The sequence below is a fragment of the Oncorhynchus masou genome, chromosome 2 (assembly GCF_036934945.1).
Source record: "Oncorhynchus masou masou isolate Uvic2021 chromosome 2, UVic_Omas_1.1, whole genome shotgun sequence".
Lineage (NCBI taxonomy): Eukaryota > Metazoa > Chordata > Actinopteri > Salmoniformes > Salmonidae > Oncorhynchus > Oncorhynchus masou.
In genome coordinates this window covers 33733714-33756130 of record NC_088213.1, presented here as the reverse complement: position 1 = coordinate 33756130, position 22417 = coordinate 33733714, and the positions used below count along the sequence as shown (strand labels likewise).

The window sequence follows — 22417 nt, the reverse complement described above, 5'->3', positions numbered from 1 at the left end:
CAGAGAGCCCCTGGCCCCAGTCCTCTCCTCACTCCTCCCTCCATCAGAGAGCCCCCGGCCCCAGTCCTCTCCTCACTCCTCCCTCCATCAGAGAGTCCCCGGCCCCAGTCCTCTCCTCACTCCTCCCTCCATCAGAGAGCCCCTGGCCCCAGTCCTCTCCTCACTCCTCCCTCCATCAGAGAGCCCCTGGCCCCAGTCCTCTCCTCACTCCTCCCTCCATCAGAGAGTCCCTGGCCCCAGTCCTCTCCTCCCTCCATCAGAGAGTCCCCTCCATCAGAGAGCCCTGGCCCCAGTCCTCTCCTCACTCCTCCATCAGAGAGCCCCAGTCCTCTCCTCACTCCTCCCTCCATCAGAGAGCCCCTGGCCCCAGTCAACTCCTCACTCCTCCCTCCATCAGAGAGTCCCTGGCCCCAGTCCTCTCCTCACTCCTCCCTCCATCAGAGAGCCCCTGGCCCCAGTCCTCTCCTCACTCCTCCCTCCATCAGAGAGCCCCTGGCCCCAGTCCTCTCCTCACTCCTCCCTCCATCAGAGAGCCCCTGGCCCCAGTCCTCTCCTCCCTCCATCAGAGAGCCCCTGGCCCCAGTCCTCTCCTCACTCCTCCCTCCATCAGAGAGCCCCTGGCCCCAGTCCTCTCCTCACTCCTCCCTCCATCAGAGAGCCCCTGGCCCCAGTCCTCTCCTCACTCCTCCCTCCATCAGAGAGTCCCTGGCCCCAGTCCTCTCCTCACCTCCATCAGAGAGCCCCTGGCCCCAGTCCTCTCCTCACTCCTCCCTCCATCAGAGAGTCCCTGGCCCCAGTCCTCTCCTCACTCCTCCCTCCATCAGAGAGCCCCTGGCCCCAGTCCTCTCCTCCCTCCATCTCCTCCCTCCATCAGAGAGTCCCTGGCCCCAGTCCTCTCCTCACTCCTCCCTCCATCAGAGAGCCCCTGGCCCCAGTCCTCTCCTCACTCCTCCCTCCATCAGAGAGCCCCTGGCCCCAGTCCTCTCCTCACTCCTCCCTCCATCAGAGAGTCCCCGGCCCCAGTCCTCTCCTCCTCCTCCCTCCACTCCTCCCTCCATCAGAGAGTCCCCGGCCCCAGTCCTCTCCTCACTCCTCCCTCCATCAGAGTCCCCGGCCCCAGTCCTCTCCTCACTCCTCCCTCCATCAGAGAGCCCCTGGCCCCAGTCCTCTCCTCACTCCTCCCTCCATCAGAGAGTCCCTGGCCCCAGTCCTCTCCTCCCTCCATCAGAGAGTCCCCGGCCCCAGTCCTCTCCTCACTCCTCCCTCCATCAGAGAGCCCCTGGCCCCAGTCAACTCCTCACTCCTCCCTCCATCAGAGAGTCCCTGGCCCCAGTCCTCTCCTCACTCCTCCCTCCATCAGAGAGCCCCTGGCCCCAGTCCTCTCCTCACTCCTCCCTCCATCAGAGAGCCCCCGGCCCCAGTCCTCTCCTCACTCCTCCCTCCATCAGAGAGCCCCTGGCCCCAGTCCTCTCCTCCCTCCATCAGAGAGCCCCTGGCCCCAGTCCTCTCCTCACTCCTCCCTCCATCAGAGAGCCCCTGGCCCCAGTTCTCTCCTCACTCCTCCCTCCATCAGAGAGCCCCCGGCCCCAGTCCTCTCCTCACTCCTCCCTCCATCAGAGAGCCCCCGGCCCCAGTCCTCTCCTCACTCCTCCCTCCATCAGAGAGTCCCTGGCCCCAGTCCTCTCCTCACTCCTCCCTCCATCAGAGAGCCCCCGGCCCCAGTCCTCTCCTCACTCCATCAGAGAGCCCCCGGCCCCAGTCCTCTCCTCACTCCATCAGAGAGCCCCCCCCAGGCCCCAGTCCTCTCCTCACTCCATCCATCAGAGAGCCCCCGGCCCCAGTCCTCTCCTCACTCCATCAGAGAGCCCCCGGCCCCAGTCCTCTCCTCACTCCATCAGAGAGCCCCCGGCCCCAGTCCTCTCCTCACTCCTCCCTCCATCCATCAGAGAGCCCCCGGCCCCAGTCCTCTCTTCCTTCCATCAGAGAGCACCCGGCCCCAGTCCTCCCATCATTCCCCCTTCTTTACTCTCCACTACAGCTGAGAACAACACTTTGGAAGCATGCCCTCTAACCAAGCAATGAAAAATAACTGTCTGCTACCAGTGCCAGGAACAAATAATACACTCATGTACCAAATAAAACTACCAGCCTTTAAACATGTTGCCAATATCTTATCATATGGTTAGTTATTGCACTCAGTGAACCCCTGCATTATCAAACTATCAATGAATTCTAGCAGAGAGGAAATATAGAAGACAACAACATCGCCATTACATCTAATAGCTTCTGTACTTCCAGGAGAATAAGCTTGTATGTGAACTCCAGCCTGGTCCGGACGGTCACTCTGTGTCATGGGTCCACATCTGTCTCAACTGTCAAACACACAGTGTCTCTGCTAAACCATAGAAACCCACGACAACCACGAGACAAACACTCACGCACACCACTAAAATACAACTTCAAACACCAATACAAAGCCAGTATGAGAAAATATTTGGCTTATATAAACCAAGCCACGGAGTTGTAGCAAATATCAGAATACATTGTTGTACATAGTCTACTCAGAGAGGAAAAACTGTTCTGAGACCAGCATAGAAAAGGAGAGAGAAATGAGCACATTAGCAATGGAGAATCGTCCCATTTCACAAAGACCAACAGGAGAAAGGGGAAGAGATGAGTATAATGCACATATGAAATCTAAATGCTACTAGGAGAATGGGAGAGACATAGAGCTCTGACATCAACAATAGTGTCCCATTGAAAAACACTTCATGCTTTTGACAGAGTGTACAAGAGGCTTTTGCGCATGCACACACACACACACACACACACACATGTGCACCACACACAGACACACACACACATGCACACACACACACACACACACACACACACACACACACACACACACACACACACACACACACACACACACACACACACACACACACACACACACACACACACACACGTGCACACACACATGTGCACCACACACAGCACCACACACAGACACACAGACACAGACACACACACACACACACACACACACACACACACACACACACACACACACACACACACACACACACACACACACACACACACACACACACACACGCACACACACACATGTGCACCACACACAGACACACTGAAAGAGCGGGACACGTCTGAGACGTTGTCCTCATGAAAGAGCAGAGAGGAGGCTGCCTCCATATTTTTTTTTTCGGGGTACATTAAGTCAGTCTTTTGAGGCCAGAAATGTTAAAACAAACCCACATAGCTGAGCTAATCAATGAACAGCATCAGACACACTGGACCAAAAGCTTCTACACTAGCATTTACTTCTGAAAAAACGCTGTTTGATTCAATTTTTTTGTTCTATTCAGTGGTGGTCTCACAGAGGGAGGTTCGCACCACAAGGCTCAGAGCACCGAATACATTTAAAGCATACTGTTTCATGGGATTAGATCTACTTCCCCTCAGAGTATAATGTCCATTTCAGGCTTCCATCAACCATGTGTGTTTGTGTTAGTGTTTTTATTTTAAACCTCTTTGCATGGCTCCATCAGATCTCACTCAGGGGGACAGGACTGGAGATGGGAGGGGGAGTGTGTGTGTGTGTGTGTGTGTGTGTGTGTGTGTGTGTGTGTGTGTGTGTGTGTGTGTGTGTGTGTGTGTGTGTACGTTAAAGACACAGGGTGCTCTATAGGGGGTGTAGCAACACAGGATAGGCAATCAGAATGGCAGGGTCCGAGCCCCACAGCTTGCCTAAATATACTAAATTCTGCCTCACTGCCAGACAAGGTGCCATTAGACTGGTATTTAACCAAGTCAACACCGAACACCACCATCTGTAAACAAAAAAACACGAGGCTGGAATGGGGGCATTTAATTTATACACATCATAAAAAACATCCAAACCCTCTCTATCAACTGGATAATATTGTGTCTCCGGTGTGTAAAAAAGCCTTGGAGGTGAGTGCATACGCAGCAGTCATGTTCATTAAGATGCACTGCTGCCCTCTTTTTCCCAAGCACCGGAAACACCCGGAAATCACCACCGCAGAAAATAAATGTACACTTATTACATTATACATGCTGCATATATTCACCTCCTTCACATATTGCATAGGCACAGTGCCACCGCGCAATGCTGCACCCGAAAACACGCCATGAAAAATGACAAGAGGCGAGGGGGAACTGTGGACCTGGTATATATGGTGCGGCAGAGCGGAGGAGAAATAATCCTACCTTAGAGCAGCGTGGGGAAGAAAGAAGGGAGAGGAGGCGGGGGAGATGAGCCCCTGCACCACACCAGAGAAATGGAGCCCCCTACTCCTATCTCGGCTGCCTCAGTCTCCCCTGCTACGCTCCACCGCAATCTCCATTACTGAGCAAAGCGGAAAAACACATATACGTGGACATACTATCTTTAATAATATACCTCTATATACTCTGTCTGTATACGAGTATAGAGACGGAGGCTAAAACTAACGTGAATGTTTGGAGGACACAAGGACATTCCTAGTGAATGGCTCCTTGAGAAAATAAGAATCACTGAAAGCTATTGTTCAGCCTGAACTTGTGGAACACATATACTCTACCACAGACAAAGCAAATTACACAGCACAACAACACATGACTGACAGTGAACTGACAACCGCCTTCCTCCATCGATTGCCAGCAGAGCAAAACTTGCCTGCAGTTCCTGCCGTGGCCATTAGGTGTCTCTCTTCCACTGTGCATGGCCGAGGCTCTGCCTCTCTCCCAGCAGAGCCCCTCCCCTCCTCAAATCCCATCTCCATGTAATATATACACCATCGTTTGAAAATGGCAGCTTTTTGAAAATTCACCTTGATTATCAGACATTAAAAGTGACTTCTCCAGCGCTGAGTGTCTGGCTGGGGGGATGGCTGCAGACGGCAGAACAATGAGGCTGGCTTGGTATTAACGCCGAGCTGGGGTGTGCAGGGAGGGAACGAGAGGCAGCCCTTTGTTCTCTCCCACATCCAATTATTTTTAACGTGTGCCTCTTTTTACAACAAGAGAGAATTTAATTTTAATGCACTCTGGAAAAAAATACATCAGTATTCTTAAGCAGAGAAGGCGACTATAGCACTAGTATACATGCACAGAGCCCTGCACAGGAAATGGACAAATGACATAGATGACTAAAATCCTCTCCGCCCAAACATAGCCGACACCAACACAAAAACCTAACAAAATGTAAACCCACACAGCACCATACTATACACAGACCTACACTATGTAGCACTGCCTCCGGCCCCACCCTTCATTAGAAACCACACTGAGACAGACAACATTCACTACATTACTACATGGTAAATGGTTCATCAACATTCCATGGCCGTGCAATAAAATGTATATACACAATGGTAGGAAAACATACAATAAAAATAGCAAGGATTCAAATGGCTTGAAAAATACAAGCCCAAGCTCCATTGGTAGGTAGGTGACCAAATATTTTTCTAATTGGATGAGCACTTTATCTTGCTGTCAGAGCGGCAGTAAAAAGCAGCGCTGTTCCCAGAAGCAGAGGAGCTCCAACATGGTTGGCCTTTTATTACCTCTGCCTGGGCTGGAGTCTGATATACGCTTCTACCCTTTCATCATAACCCAGCCCCACACCCCAAAACATGGTTATTACAGTATATACCCCACACACCCCAATACACTGGTGTTATACCCCACCACACCAACACCCCACCGCACTGATGGTATAACCCACAAAGACACTCAACTACCCCAACACACCCATTATGCATTTTATACACCCTGCACAGAACCAACATACACCAGCATTAAACATAGTGGTCTTATACTGTATCAAGCTATATACCCACCCCAGCAATCATAGAGCACCTTAAACACACACCAACAAGACCCATCAGTCCCATGAACACACACAGAATACTGTAGTAGAAATACATACCAGTAAGCATAACAGCCTCTCAGTTTCACTCAGCAACAGCAACCAGACAGCGATACCAGCCATACAGTATATGCACTACCAAGACACTGCCAACAACCACCATACAATATATCTAACACAAAGTGCCCACAACATGCTGGTAAATTACAGTAGAATAGCCACATCCTGTAGTCAAACACAGTAGCTAAACACAAGCCTGTACAATAGCTCATCACTACAGACCTGCCACACAAAGAGCAGAATGAGGGGAGATTGCAGAGGGCTCAGCAGTGCATTCACAGCTCTGCAGTGGCCATCTTGGTAACTCTATGGTAATTTCCCCACTGCAGTATGAAATTATTGTTCTCTCTCTCCTTATCTGTAGCAACACTGCTGCACCTATAGGGACGGGAGATTTCACATCTAGAAAAACCCTGGCTCATTTCTATAAAATAGGAAAGTATAAAATACACACACCACATTACACCTGCACATGTGCTTATACACTCGTACACACAAACACGCACACGCACGCACCAAATTAAATTCCAGTCCTAGGGCAGACAACTAACTGCTTGTGTGTGAGTCGCTCTGCGGCACAGCAAAACCAATTCTCTGGAGATGGCCAAATGAAAGGGCAGAATCCAGCCTGTTTATGGTTCTCACTCTGTTCTTCTCTCAATCAAATGTTTTATTAGCAATCATTTGCTGTCCGCCTGGCCCTAACAGTCATCTAACCTGGGAGGGGCCCGCGTGATGCCAGCAGGCAGGTCCAGCAACCAGTCCAGTTACAGAGGAGAACATTTGGGCTCGCACAACTTAATTACACCTGGAGTTGCTGGAGCAGGATGGGGCTGCTGGAGTCTGGGAGGGGAGGGTTAATTAACCCCAAGGACAACTAGGCAGAGGAAGGGGCTCGCTCACTCTGACCCCACGCCCCTGTCATCGCCACAGGATGCGCAGTGCCAACAGAGTGTGTGTGTGTGTTGTGTGTAGGTGTGTGCACTGCGTGTGTGAGATGGAGACAGACAGACAGACAGACAGACAGGTCCTGAATGGCAGCTGATCCTTCATGTTTCACAGTCTGTGAAATACATGACAAGCCGCATGGAGTCTGAAACAAACTGAGCTGGGGATGTGTGTGTGTGTGATAGACAACACATAGTGTGAGAGAGAGATCAAACAAAGACATGTTTCATAAGACAAAAATACTCAATAAATGACTGTTTTGTTCAGAAACAGCGAGAATGGAAAAAGGCAACACAAAAGGTAACAGGGTGAGGTAGGGATGGTAACAGCAGGGTGAGGTAGTGATTGTAACAGCAGGGTGAGGTAGGGCCAGTAACAGCAGGCTGTGGTAGGGCTGGCAACAGAAGGGTGAGGTAGGGATGAAAACCACAGGGTGTGGTAGGGCCAGTAACAGCAGGGTGTGGTAGGGCTGGTAACAGCAAGGTGAGGTAGGGATGGTAACAGCAGGGTGAGGTAGGAATGGTAAAAGCAGGGTGAAGTAGTGATGGTAACAACAGGGTGTGGTAGGGCTGGTAACAGCAAGGTGAGGTAGGGATGGTAACAGCAAGGTGAGGTAGGGATGGCAACAGCAGGGTGTGGTAGGGATGGTAACAGCAGGGTGTGAGGTAGGAATGGCAACAGCAGGGTGTGGTTGGGATGGTAACAGCAGGGTGAGGAAGGGATGGTAACAGCAAGGTGAGGAAGGGATGGTAACAGCAAGGTGAGGTAGGATGGTAACAGCAGGGTGTGGTAGAACTGGTAACAGCAGGGTGTGGTAGGGATGGTAACAGCAGGGTGAGGTAGGGATGGTAACAGCAGGGTGAGGAAGTGATGGTAACAGGAGGGTGTGGTAGAGCTGGTAACAGCAGGGTGTGGTAGGGATGGTAACAGAAGGGTGTGGTAGGGATTTTAACAGCAGGGTGTGGCAGGGATGGTAACAGAAGGGTGTGGTAGGGATGGTAACAACAGGGTGTGGTAGGGATGGTAACAGCAGGGTGAGGAAGGGATGGTAACAGCAAGGTGAGGTAGGGCTGGTAACAGCACTGTGTGGTAAGGATGGTAACAGCAGGGTGAGGAAGGGATGGTAACAGCAGGGTGTGGAAAGGATGGTAACAACAGGGTGAGGTAGGGATGGTAACAGCAGGGTGAGGAAGGGATGGTAACAGCAAGGTGAGGTAGGGATGGTAACAGCAGGGTGTGGTAGAACTGGTAACAGCAGGGTGTGGTAGGGATGGTAACAGCAGGGTGAGGAAGTGATGGTAACAGGAGGGTGTGGTAGGGCTGATAACAGCAGGGTGTGGTTGGGATGGTAACAGCAGGGTGTGGTAGGGCTGGTAACAGCAGGGTGTGGTAGGGCTGGCAACAGCAGGGTGTGGTTGGGCTGGTAACAGCAGGGTGTGGTTGGGATGGTAACAGCAGGGTGAGGAAGTGATGGTAACAGGAGGGTGTGGTAGGGCTGATAACAGCAGGGTGTGGTAGGGTTGGTAACAGCAGGGTGTGGTAGGGCTGGCAACAGCAGGGTGTGGTTGGGCTGGTAACAGCAGGGTGTGGTAGGGCTGGTAACAGCAGGGTGTGGTAGGGCTGGCAACAGCAGGGTGTGGTTGGGCTGGTAACAGCAGGGTGTGGTTGGGATGGTAACAGCAGGGTGATGTAGGGATGGAAACAGCAGAGTGTGGTAAGGATGGTAACATGTGCCTGTGTACCTGCTGACTAACACAGCCATGCTGGCTCTTCAGACTGGACTCCTTGGCCTGGAACTTCTGGGTCTGCTCCTTAGCCTGGAGGGAGGGAGGGAGGGAGGGTGTCAGAAACATGCAGTTTGAGCTCATTAAGGAGCTAGAGGTGAGATAGACATTTGTCGATAGAGAGGGCATTGAGTAAGGTGATTCATCCTAACATGGAAATTTCCACCATGAAACCCACTGCATACTCTGAGAGAGTGTTGGTGTGAACCTGGACAAGGATTTCTGGCTGTACACAGAGTCCATCACAGCAAATGAGGATGAACAAAAGCAGTGGATGGAGTTTTTAAAATAATTTTCTGTCTGAGACAGGGTTGTGGGCATGTACACTTTCACATACATGTGCTGGACCCCTCTGTCTCCCTGTGGATCGTCTCATTGAGGCGTCGCTCTCTCTTTCTCTCCCTCCCTGCTCTTTACTTCTCTCATGTCTGGGAGCAGTAATCTGTTCCTGAGCCAGCACTGCTGGGATTAAGCAGTGACTGAAGATAGGATATATGCGTCATTAAAGCCGAGAGCACAGAGACAAAGTCAACAAAGGTGACATGGAAAGAGAGCAGACAAATCACGCACGCCTCCTGTGAATAGTAACACAGCAGCAGTGAGGCAGCTTCATTTCCATGTGAGGAGCACGGCTCGCATGGCATCAGGTGGATTAATGCTGCTGTCCTGGAGGGCTGTAATGGATGCCTGGGCAGAGGAGCTGGGGCTCAGGGTGGACTCAAACCCCACTACTAAAGGTTACAGGGAAATGCAGAGAAATTATAGTGGGAGAGCATGCAGAGTGCAGAGGCCCGGGAAAATGACTAATTGTGTTCAGATTAAGGCTCTGGCCGTATGCTGAGCACTTGAGGAAATGTGCCGGACTTCCACCACCTCACATGGAGAGGCTGGATCAGTGGGAGGCTTTTGAACAAGGTTCTGAGCCACGGCAAACACAATTCCAGCTTATTCAACATGAGCGTAGCTGCCTTTACAATGGCATGTACTCTAGGAGTAATCCAGTATACCCAAATAAGCACTGACATCAAGTATCTCATCGTGGGTGAGATGGTAAGACGAGAACTGAAGTAGACTCATTGAGTGTAACAGTCAGGTCAACATGACATTATCTTACAGAGTGGTAGTGCCTGTGTGTCTGTATTTCTCTGTACAGCTGGGTTGATGGTGGTGTATAGCATGGTGGTCTCACCCTCCTCCTGGCTTCCTGTAGCCTGTCCTGGCACTCCGTGAGCTGGGCACGGGTCTCTGTCAGCTCCCCCTCCAGGTCCACACACCTCCGCTCGGCCTGGACACTCTCTGTGCCCTCTCTGTCCCTGGCCGAGCTCTGCAGAGAACACACCACCAATGCCAGCCTTTCAACCTGCACGCATGCACGCACGCACACAGGACATTACTGTAAGGTTAGCACAACAGTAGGTCTCAGCTCCATCTTCTCCCAGTGGGATAGTAGGCTGGCCCGAGTCATTGTGACCCCTTACTAATACTGGAGGGGAATCCATGGCAATCAGGTAAGAGTAGCTCTCATTTCCCTCTCATTATACATCCTCATTCCCAGCACTAGCAGAGCCCATATCCACCCAGCCCCTGAGCCATGTCTATGTTTAACTCATCCATATTCCCCTAGTCCCAGGGGAGAGCACAGTTTCCTGAGTGGGAATCTGTCTGTCTGTCTGCCCAGGTTAATGGAGAAGGACTGGGTCTCTGAGAGGAAGAGACCATGGAAAGACACAAACTTGCATACAAGCATTCACACAATCGCATGTACACACACACACACACACACACACACACACACACACACACACACACACACACACACACACACACACACACACACACACACACACACACACATGCACACTCACATTATGTAGGCATGGATATGAGCAGACTCTCAATGGTAATAAACAACATCTTACAGAGACATTATAACAGGCAGAGACTCCAGAGTAACCAGTACTGTGAATGTGAGCATCAAGGTCTCCATTGTCAACAGAGATGGACATAGTATATGGAGGTCTCCAAGTCTGTGGGGAGATGTTTGTTACGGGGGACAATATGAATCCGGGTGTGAATCAGCGTGTTGCTGATGATGGACTTTGGGTTATGAAAGTGTTTCCACTAGAGTGTGTGTATTGTGTTAGTGGTGGACTCCAGTCACTGTGAACCACGACAGGCACCCAGTCTGACCTCGGCTCCCTGCTCCCGCTTATATCCCATGAGTGCCTCATTTTCTCCCTCCACCTGCACAAGACGCCCTTTGACCTCAGCCAGCTAAGGAGACAAAAGAGACATGATGTCAGAGAGAGAGGAATACTACAGTACTGCAGCGTACACGAGGTCTACACTGGAATACGGTAAATATATATCCACACTATTCAATACAGCATTTCATTATTTCTTACAGCAACACTGTTACCAAAGCTTCTGTAGAAACTGCAAGAGTGAACTCATACACGGCGAAGGTAAATTGGTTGTGTCATTATATAGCCTAATTAGCCTACTCCTATCTATACAGAAATAAAAAGGCTACTACACCAGAAAGCGCAATTTGGCCACAGGAGATCATTCGATTCTTTAAATCGCATTGCATACAGTCGGAAGTGCCCGCAATTTGGGCAACGCTCGTTAAAGTCCAAATAGATGACTGTAGAGTTGAGACTGTCAGTAATAAGTAGAGAAGCCCTGCCAGGCATATCGCAATATTTCAAAATACAATTGTGGGAAAACATATTTTGGAAAGCAAATGGCTATTGCCATAGAGAGAAGACAATGAAAACACTCTAATCGGTCTTTTAGTTATTCAAATTGTCATTGAGCGAACAGTAGTCTAGCTCATTGGCACCAGAGGAGAGCAACGACCATATCCCCGTGGTGAGTGTGCATATTCACTCTTTATCATTGTTGGCTCAGTGCCACTTGAAAGTTTGTTATTCCCTCCCCCAGTTTAGATGAACATCATATTGTGTTTGCGTCTCCCCTTCTCATAGTGTCACATCCATCGTAGAAATTAGTGGACCAGGGCGCAGCATGAGTAGAGTTCCACATATTTATTTCAGTGAAACCAAAAACAACAAAGAATAAACGAACGTGCCATTCGTAGCGCGCATAGGCACTAAACCAAACAATATCCCACCACTACAGGACCAAGCAGCGTGCCATGGAGGAAAAGGAGAGCTGGACACTGGAGGAAATAATGAGTGGATGCGAGACCCTTCCTTGGCGGGAGTCGCCAAGGAGTATAGGAGGACAGCAACAACACCGGGGTCCGCGGCCACAAAAATCGGGGGTGGCAAACAAGGGGCGGTTGGTCGAGCCGAGGAGAGAGCCAGAGACCGTCGGGGAGTCGATGGAGCAGTGAGGAGGGAGATCGGAGGGAGATGTTGGTTAGGTGTATTCTGCAGCGCATTCGCCCTGAAGAGCGCCTCCTCAGCCCGGTACGTCCTGTGCCGGCTCCCCGCACTCGCCCTGAATTATGTGTCATCAGTCCGGTGAAATGTGTGCCGGCTCCATGCACCAGGCCTCCAGTGTGCCTTCCCAGCCCAGCAAGTACTGTGCCGGCTCCCCGCACTCGCCCTGAAGAGCGTGTCTTCAGTCCGGTGAAACCTGTGCCGGCAACCCCGCACCAGGCCTCCAGTGCGCCTCCCCAGTCCGGTACGTCCTGTGCCGGCTCCCCGCACTTGCCCTGAAGAACGTGTCATCAGTCCGGTGAACTCTGTGCCGGCTCCCCGCACTCGCCCTGAAGAGTGTGTCACCAGCCCTTAGTCCTCAGCGCCGGTGCCCAGTCCAGGCACGCGTCCAGTCCCGCTCCAGGGCCTGAGCCTTCCTCTACGCCGGTGCCCAGTTCAGGCACGGTGTCCAGTCCCTCTCCATGGCCTGAGCCTTCCTCTACGCCGGTGCCCAGTTCAGGCATGGTGTCCAGTCCCTCTCCATAGCCTGAACCTTCCTCTACGCCGGTGCCCAGTTCAGGCACGGTGTCCGGTCCCTCTCCATGGCCTGAGCCTTCCTCTACGCCGGTGCCCAGTTCAGGCACGGTGTCCAGTCCCTCTCCATGGCCTGAGCCTTCCTCTACGCCAGTGCCCAGTTCAAGCATGGTGTCCAGTCCCTCTCCATGGCCTGAACCTTCCTCTACGCCGGTGCCCAGTTCAGGCACGGTGTCCAGACCCGCTCCATGGCGGAGCCTTCCTCTGCACCGGTGCCCAGACCAGGCACGGCGTCCAGTCCCGCTCCATGGCCGGAGCCTTCCACTGCGCTGTTGCCCAGTCCAGGCACGGCGTCCAGTCCTGCTCCATGGCCGGATCCACGGTCTGAGAGGAACCTGCCCATCTAGGTTCAGGTTTTGCGGTCGGAGTACGCACCTTTGGGAGGGGGCGTGACTAGGGAGTTTTCTAGTTGTAATTTTCTATGTTGGTGTGAGTATGGTTCCCAATTGGAGGCAGCTGATGATCGTTGCCTCTAATTGGGGATCATACTTAGTGTGATCCGTTTCCCACCTGCGTTGTAGGATATTGTTTGGTTTGGTGTCTATGTGCGCTACGAATGGCACGTTCATTTATTCTTTGTTGTTTTTAGGTTCACTGAAATAAATATGAGGAACTCTACTCACGCTGCGCCTTGGTCCACTCATTTCTACGACGGATGTGACACATAGGCCTATTATATGGATCAGACAACGTAGTTTTTAATGATCTGTTTGCATTTTTTATGGTAAAAATGTGATTCCCCAAACTTAAAACTCACGTGCCGCCTATGAATGAACTTCTTTCAGGTTAGGCAGAAGCTTGTATGACTAATATGGACAGGGACCAGAGTCACCGCATTAAAATCTATTCAATCTCGGGAGAAAGGACAGTGACACGTCATTATGGAGAGTAGAAAATGGCCTTTAAATTAAAGGTGGTTGACACAGCAGTGATAATGACTATCTGAGTCATGGAGGGCCTGGAATGAAACACACAGGGAGTAAGGACAGGATAGGACGAGACAGTTGATTAGTTCATCCTTAATGGACACTGATAGCACATGGAGGAAATAGGCTGGTAGTGACTTTAGCATAATGCCCAATTGGTGTCCGGAGCACTTGGATATCAATACACAGCATCCATTAATTGGACATAACTGATGTAAACATCCGTTCTAGCCATGACTGTACAGTTACAGGAGGTTACAGAATATAGTAATACTATGAGGGAAAAGAAACTGACTCGTTCATTTTATTCCATATAGATAGAAGGGGGAGATAAAGGCAGAGAGCTCAGGGAATGGTGCAGTCATTGATAGAGTGACAAGTGTGAATGAGATCCCATCAGGCATGTAGAGCAGATCGCTGCTGTGGATCCCTTCAGCTCAAGGCAGAGAGTCTGCCTAGAGACCTAGCGACAGGTGACACAGGCGCTGACAGCCAGCACTGGCTCTGAATATGATTGGTTTGCCGTTCTCTCCAGGAGGGGAGGCCAGCAACAGCTAGAGATCTCCTTCAGCTGACCACAACACTGACCTTTTTTTTACCGGAATGTATAACTGTTTAAGTATCTAACTACTCAGGCCTCCCGAGTGGTGCAGTGGTCTAAGGCACTGCATCGCAGTGCTAGCTGTGCCACTAGAGATACTGGTTCGAGCCGTGCGCAATACACGCTGACACGGTCGCCAGGTGCATGGTGTTTCCTCCGACACATTGGTTCGGCGGGCTTCCGGGTTAAGCGAGCAGTGTGTCAAGAAGCAGTGCGGCTTGGCTGGGTTGTGTTTCAGGTGACACACGGCTCTCGACCTTCATCTCCCCGAGTCCGTACGGGAGTTGCAGCGATGGGACAAGACTGTAACTACCAATTGGATACCACAAAATTGGGGTGAAAAAGGGGTAAAAAAAAATATATAATAAAAAAGTATCTAACTACTGTATATTTATGAATGTCAATTTTTCTACATGTCTGTCTGGTCTGCCTTATTGTGTGCATGTCTGACTATCTACCCGTCTGTCTGTGTGTGTCTGTCTGTCAGTCTGTTGTTGACAGACAGGCTCCTCATGGGGGATGAGTTCTCTGTAGTAAACAACATAGTCATCCTGCTCTGACTCATGTTTCCTGGCCTGCCAGTTAGACTGTAGAGAGGAGAGAGGTGGTCTGGGCCAGAGGCAGACAGGGCCAGCTGCTCAGCACATGTTCCCACGCCACGACCCAGCATCAGATAGCACAACTGTACTAATGGAACCAATACAGGGCTGTCCCGCTATGGCACTTTGGTCCATAAGACAGGATGTTGTGCCTCCATCAACATGGAGGATTATCGCCCATTATGCTGCTATTGGATCATTGTGCAGATTTTACCTAGGCTTACGTACCCTGACTATGTAGTTTTGCTAGAAAGTGAGACATCTTCAAGTTTCTAAAGGATGAGTTATTTTATGGTCAACAGATAAGCTCCTCTATAAGATGACGCACTTTCACAGTTTAGCTAATTCGGCAACAGATGGTTATGATGCTTTCTATACAAAACACATTTAAATGATAGAGACACAAGAAAGTGGACACAACCTGTATGATGTGTTATTCTACATTTTTCAAACACATTTGGATTAGATTCCTGGGGGTAAATTGGTTGGTTCTAGACCGTGCACTAGTGAACAGACACCCAACACACACGTTCAAAGAACTGTAGACACAAAGCATCATGGCTGAACAAGAGCTAACAGGGAGAGGAGGCCTGAGAAGCCTGAAACTGGAGGTGAGTTCTCTACCTGAGTGTGGAGCTCCTCTGCCTGCTGTGTCTGGGTCTGCAGGTCCCTCTGCTGCTGCTCTCTTCGGCTGTGTCCCCTCTGGAGCTCCAGTTGGCTCTCCTGTAGCTCCATCTGCAGCTGAGAGATCCTCTGCCCATGGACATCCAGCTATCGAACCACAAAAGAAGGCAGGGCGGCAGAGGAGGAGAAAATCAATCCAGTACAAAGAGCCTCTCCTCTCCTTTCGTCTTGGCTCTGCCTGCCTGTCTATGTGAGACATGGCTACACCACGGGTCCCAGATCAAAACCACCAGCTGCCTAAGTCCAGACACCCTGAGTCCCAGGACTGCTCTCCCAAAACCAGCCCTGACATCCGCCTCAAACCGCCTGCCTCAGATGAGTAAGAAAGCGCCTGGATTAATTAAATAAGAGCAAAAAATCTATCTGACGAATACAACCTACCGTATTGAAATGGTTGCCATTTATGCATTGTCCAAACCCAAAACGAGTACTGATGGTGAGAGATTGTCCAGTTCTTATTCTGAACAATAACAGCGGGTCAATGATGGGTCAATAAAGAATAATCACCATGGAACTAATCTGAATGTCTGATGTTAACTAATCTAAATACCTTTTCAATTTCAACGTTATCATCTCCTAGAAGCGGGGGTTTGCGTCAGTGAGTGTCAACACATGATAACAGACTGCATGTATGTTTACATATAAATACTACAATGTTACTCATATGCAGTTAATGCATTGACCACCAACTGCTGAAGTGTTATTAAACGAAGAAAAGGAAATAATCATTATAATATGAGAAATAGTAGAATTCATCATATAATGTAAAACAACTTAAAACAGCATAACAACTAATAACAACATTTGAAATCATTGTAATAATCACTGGACAGGATTCCTAGAACCGATAAGGCATCACTCGGCTGTCCCCATAGAAGAACCCTTTGAATAACCTTTTTTGGTTCCAGGTAGAACCCTTTTGGGTTCCATGAAGAACCCTTTCCACAGAGGGTTCTACCTGAAACCAAAAAAGGGTTCTACCTGGAACCAAAAAGGGTTCTCCTATGGGGACAGCTGAAGAAACCTTTTGGAACCCTTTTTTCTAAGAATGTCTAGTGTTTTTACCATCAATATGTAACCAAACAAACTACTGGACCAGTGAGGGATCCCACTGATCCCAGTCTGACACCTGCAGAAGGCTGGCCAGTGGGCTGGCCCGGCACGCCAACACAGCACTAACTCTAATAAACTACCTCTAATTAACACAACACAGTCACCTGCTAAATCATATTAGAGAGAGGGGGGAGAAGGGAGGAAAGGGAGGGAGGAGGGAAAGTAGGGAGAGTGGGATAGAAAGAGAGAGAGGAGGGAAAGGAAAACCCATGAAGGTGCTGGTCTAGTTGGTCAGAGACAGAGACATTGTCTTGTTTCTGTATGTGAGATGGTGATGGTGGTAGCTAATCACAACAGCAGCAAGAGGAGGAAAGGAAAACAGACAAGATGGAGTCCCAGACGACTCCCAGGACGACCCATTAATCAAACATCTGCATACAGGCTGAGAGATAATCCACAAATCCGCCCAGAACAGGACCCGCGCGGGCGTTTCTCCCCTTCCTTCTCAGTTGAAAAGCATCATGGCTGCCTCCACCTGTCTCCCTCTTGGAAAGCCTGATGAGGTGACTGCTGCTTATTCCTCAATTAGAAAGTAGCAATGAAATAGGAATCATTTCCACGGAATCCCACCAAAAACCTGGCTCATCCCTTTAGCTCTCTCTTTCTGTGTGCGATCCACGCCGATAACGCTGCTCTTGCTTTCTTTCCCTCACAATCGCTCCCTCTCTCTATTCTCCCCTCCTAAACTGATCAATACTTCATTTAAATCATGACATTAGCACACTACAACTGGAGAAAAACAGAGAGTAGGAACACAAAATGCGCTTCGTATGTTAAGCGGATAACAGATAACAGTATATTTTTTGGGGGGAGGGGGGGTAAAGTTTAAATATTTGTTTTAACAAGAAGTAAAAACAAAAGGTAGAAATGTATGCAAGTGCGCGGGGCTGTAGCACTGTTATGATTTGAGCTCTCGAGCCTCACACTGATCAATATCACATTTAAATCCCAGACAGAGGAGCAGTATCATCACATCAGAGGAAAAGAGAAACACGCTTCCTAATTCTCATGTCAAATAACCAACGCTGCGGATGCCCTAGTTAGACGGTGCTGATAGAGACATATTTCATATTTATTCAAGCAGAAATCTTTAATATTTTCCATTTGGACCTGAATAAGTAATACCGTTATATATATGCACTCTCACGCATTTATCTATTCACGTAATTCACAATGAATCCAATCAATAGTGCCCTCCCCACAGCCGGCTTCCTGGTCATATACATCTGCGTAGGATCACATAATAAACTGTTCAGAATGCCAAAACGAGCCCATCTGATTTCCTGCCGCTGATTGGAATAGCTGGCGCTGCAAATGACTGGCTACTCTTGGTGCTGGTCATTAATCCTAGCTGGATATTTACCTGAGCAGACTGGGAGTCGCGGGCCTGGTGAGAGAGCAGCACGTCTCGCCGGAGCCTCTGGATGGTTGCGTCCCGACATGATAACTGGGGTGCAGCCAGCCCAATGGGTCAGGTTTTCCATCCCGAACGTGAGTGAACAGAGGAGAGGAGAGAGGGGCAGAGTGTGAACCCAACACTAGGCGTGAGGTGGGATAGAGAGAGGCAAAGCCAGACGATCACTCAGACAACATGCACTTACATATAGCCTGGCGCCAATGTCAACCAACGAGCAATTAGGCAGACAAGACTAACGCTATTGATCGTGGGTTCTAGCTTTTTTATCCAGGGCTAACTAGGCTGCCTGAGGTTGTGTGACGGCTGCTGTGGCTGCAGACTGGGAGGGGAGGGTGGGATGGAGGGAGGTAGAGGGCGACGGACAGGGTAGGGCAGGTCCTTCTCTCCCCAGGCCTTGAGCTCTGAGTTGGGGACTGGTCATTACCATTTAGCCTGCTATTGATCTGCCTGCTAAATAAGGCTGGACCCCATGCAGTCACACACACAATCCCAGAGATGCATACTCAAATACACACAATCCCAGAGACACATACTCAAATACACACACAATCCTAGAGACACATACTCAAATACACACACAATCCCAGAGACACATACTCAAATACACACACAATCCCAGAGACACATACTCAAATACACACACAATCCCAGAGATGCATACACAAATACACACACAATCCCAGAGACACATACTCAAATACACACACAATCCCAGAGATGCATACTCAAATACACACACAATCCCAGAGATGCATACTCAAATACACACACAATCCCAGAGATGCATACTCAAATACACACACAATCCCAGAGACACATACTCAAATACACACACAATCCCAGAGATGCATACTCAAATACACACACAATCACAGAGATGCATACTCAAATACACACACAATCCCAGAGATGCATACTCAAATACACACACAATCCCAGAGATGCATACTCAAATACACACACAATCCCAGAGACACATACTCAAATACACACACAATCCCAGAGATGCATACTCAAATACACACACAATCCCAGAGATGCATACTCACACATACATACAAATACACACACAATCCCAGAGATGCATACTCAAATACACACACAATCCCAGAGACACATACTCAAATACACACACAATCCCAGAGACACATACTCAAATACACACACAATCCCAGAGATGCATACTCAAATACACACACAATCCCAGAGATGCATACTCAAATACACACACAATCCCAGAGACACATACTCAAACACACACACAATCCCAGAGATGCATACTCAAATACACACACAATCCCAGAGATGCATACTCAAATACACACACAATCCCAGAGATGCATACTCAAATACACACACAATCCCAGAGACACATACTCAAACACACACACAATCCCAGAGATGCATACTCAAATACACCCACAATCCCAGAGATGCATACTCAAATACACACACAATCCCAGAGACACATACTCAAACACACACACAATCCCAGAGATGCATACTCAAATACACACACAATCCCAGAGATGCATACTCAAATACACACACAATCCCAGAGACACATACTCAAATACACACACAATCCCAGAGATGCATACTCAAATACACACACAATCCCAGAGACACATACTCAAACACACACACAATCCCAGAGACACATACTCAAACACACACAATCCCAGAGACACATACTCAAACACACACAATCCCAGAGACACATACTCAAACACACACAATCCCAGAGACACATACTCAAACACACACAATCCCAGAGACACCATGGCACCACAATAACATTACTAGTAATTCATCAATAGTTAAGGGTCTGGTTTCCAATCAACAGGTTATTGGACAACATCAGTACAATGGAAAGACTAGATTACTTCATGGTGTACATTGCATTTTGGTCATGTATGGGGGACACTGGGACTTTATTGGGTGATTATTGCTACATTACAGTAGCCATTGACTTGATGGGTGTGACTACCTCAGTCTTCAGCAGTTCTCTGCCCCTCTGTTCTGTAAGATGTGGGACTGGACTGGATCCTGTCGGGTCAGTAGTACTCCCCTAGAAAATAATGACAGAATATGATTGTTGTGACTTCAGTGTGACATCTAATTCTCATGAGAAATTGGGTTCGATCCCTGAATGCTGAAAGTCGTGGTATATCAAACCGTATAACACTGGTATGACAACAAATTATTTTTACTGCTCTAATTACATTGGTAACAAGTATATAATATAATATAATAGCAATAAGACACCTTGGGGGTTTGTGGTATATGGCCAATATACCACGGCTAAGGGCTGTATCCAGGCACTCCGCATTGCGTTGTGAATAAGAAGAGCCCTTAGCCGTGAAATACTGGCCATATACCACACTCCTTCGGGTCTTATTGCATAATAATAACACCAGTCTTACCATATCAGGACTGACAAATACTCAGTAGTATATGACAGACAGACAGACAGACAGACAGACAGACAGACAGACAGACAGGCAGGCAGGCAGGCAGGCAGGCAGACAGACAGACAGACAGACAGACAGACAGACAGACAGACAGACAGACAGACAGACAGACAGACAGACAGACAGACAGACAGACAGACAGACAGACTGTGTGGTTTGGACAGCCAGTTGATGGCTGAGAAGGACGACAGTTAAACAGAGACAGAGAGTACTGCCTGGTGCTGGAAAACCCATCTTCCAGTCAGACAATGAGTAACCGGGAAACATGTATTTTATGAGCATTCCTTCATTGTGAAGACAGAAAGTTAAGTTGAGTTCATGAAAGCTGGCGGGGATCGTGATGGGGACACCTGATCTGCTCTCCATGCCGAAGACGCTTGCCTCCACATTAGCGTCTACAGTGTGGAGCCCAGTTAGCTAATGCTGAGAGCATTTAACCCGGTTTACAATGCACCCCCACCACCCACCCCACCCGGTTCTCGGCCTCCACTTCTACATCCTCAATTATATCCTAACCTCCAACTACCAAGGACATTCTCCCAGCTAGCACACAATCACGGGCCATCGCCTTCAGAGACTCAGTGCATTAGAGATGTGTGGAAAGCACATTAGGACCTCTGCTATTTTACAAGAATGTGGAGAATCTGCTGTCCTTGGTCATTTATACACAACTAGCTGCTTTCACACAGATGAGATGGTACACACTATTTAGTATGAGCAGCGTGATGTTCGAGATGCATAGACATGAGGAAATGAGGAAATTAATGAACAACCAATCATACTGTTGTTTATCTTTTTCTTCCATCCTGGCATCTTTTCTGCAAACCATCATTTGGTGTGTGTTTGAAAATCAACCCTGATATTCCAAAGAGAGAGACAAAAAAAGTCTCTCAGAGGTGATTGCTCATTCCTCACAGCTTCAAACAGCACTGCATCAGAAGGACACCTTTAATATTCAGACTTTTCACGTCACTCTAGGCTAAATCCCTAGCAACCACCATAGCAACACCCTCTGAGTTGGACGTGAAATGCATGGCAAGTTCCCTCCTGCCACCAGGCAGAGACGGGGGAAAGAGAAGAAAAAAGAGAGAGACGGATATGCCTCAAAGAGCTGAATTAAAGCATAGATGAGAAACAGACACACAGGAACAAACCAGACGAATACCCATATCAATAATCTCACATGCATGTCTGTGTGACATACGCTACACAGAACACAGTGGAGGCTGATAAACACAGTCTAGACAACAGTAGGGTAATACATGTAAAAACATGAAAATGGATAGTTTATTTGCCAAAAGACATATACTCTCAAATATAAATTCTCGTTTTGGCAAAAGATCTCTCCTCCGTGACTCTGAAACCGATAAGTGGTCGAGGAGTGTGTAATTTCATTAGTAGGCAAATGGAAATGTCCTCCGCTCCTCGATAGCCACCTTTCATCGAGGATACTTGTGTATCCTACCTCGGTATGTTTTGTAATCTGCTACACCCCCTCCCTTTGAATTAGCTTTAGAACAATATACTACTTAATGCTTTATTTATCAAATGTATTACATAACTAACTCAATTTCTTTTGATCACTTTACACATTTATCCACCCCTGTAAACATAATTTGCCTATTGACACATGAGTGGAGAAGGACCATCTCATTTCACACAAATGCATTTCAATCCACGTTCACTTTCCTCACCGACTCTCCTCGATTACCTTTGACCTTTTTCAAAAAGAGGCGAGAGAATACGGAGGAGAGAGGATGCAGGAGATGAGGAAATCTAATTGACAAAAGGTCATAGGCCAGTTAAAATGTATTTTTCAGGTTCTCCTCCTGCAAGGGACAACAACAGCATCTCTGTCTCATTTGGGCTGAGCTGGGAAGAGCTGGAGTGTGTAACAAATATCTGTTTTATTGTCACATACACCGGATA

The 22417-nt window shown here is 48.7% G+C and overlaps 1 protein-coding gene across 1 annotated transcript in view; it reads right to left on the bottom strand.

Moving 5' to 3' along the window:
* The window catches only part of LOC135552979 (golgin subfamily A member 6-like protein 24), a 104585-nt gene extending 84491 nt beyond the window's left edge, over window positions 1–20094 (bottom strand). The window contains exons 1-6 of the mRNA XM_064984983.1: window positions 20005–20094; window positions 17961–18044; window positions 15425–15571; window positions 10882–10965; window positions 9881–10015; window positions 8650–8724 (exon numbers count right to left, since the gene is read on the bottom strand). Coding sequence (XP_064841055.1) covers window positions 8650–8724; window positions 9881–10015; window positions 10882–10965; window positions 15425–15535 — 405 coding nt within the window. The 5' untranslated portion in view covers window positions 15536–15571; window positions 17961–18044; window positions 20005–20094. The remainder of the gene's footprint in view (window positions 1–8649; window positions 8725–9880; window positions 10016–10881; window positions 10966–15424; window positions 15572–17960; window positions 18045–20004) is intronic.
* Between the last annotated feature and the right edge of the window lie 2323 nt (window positions 20095–22417).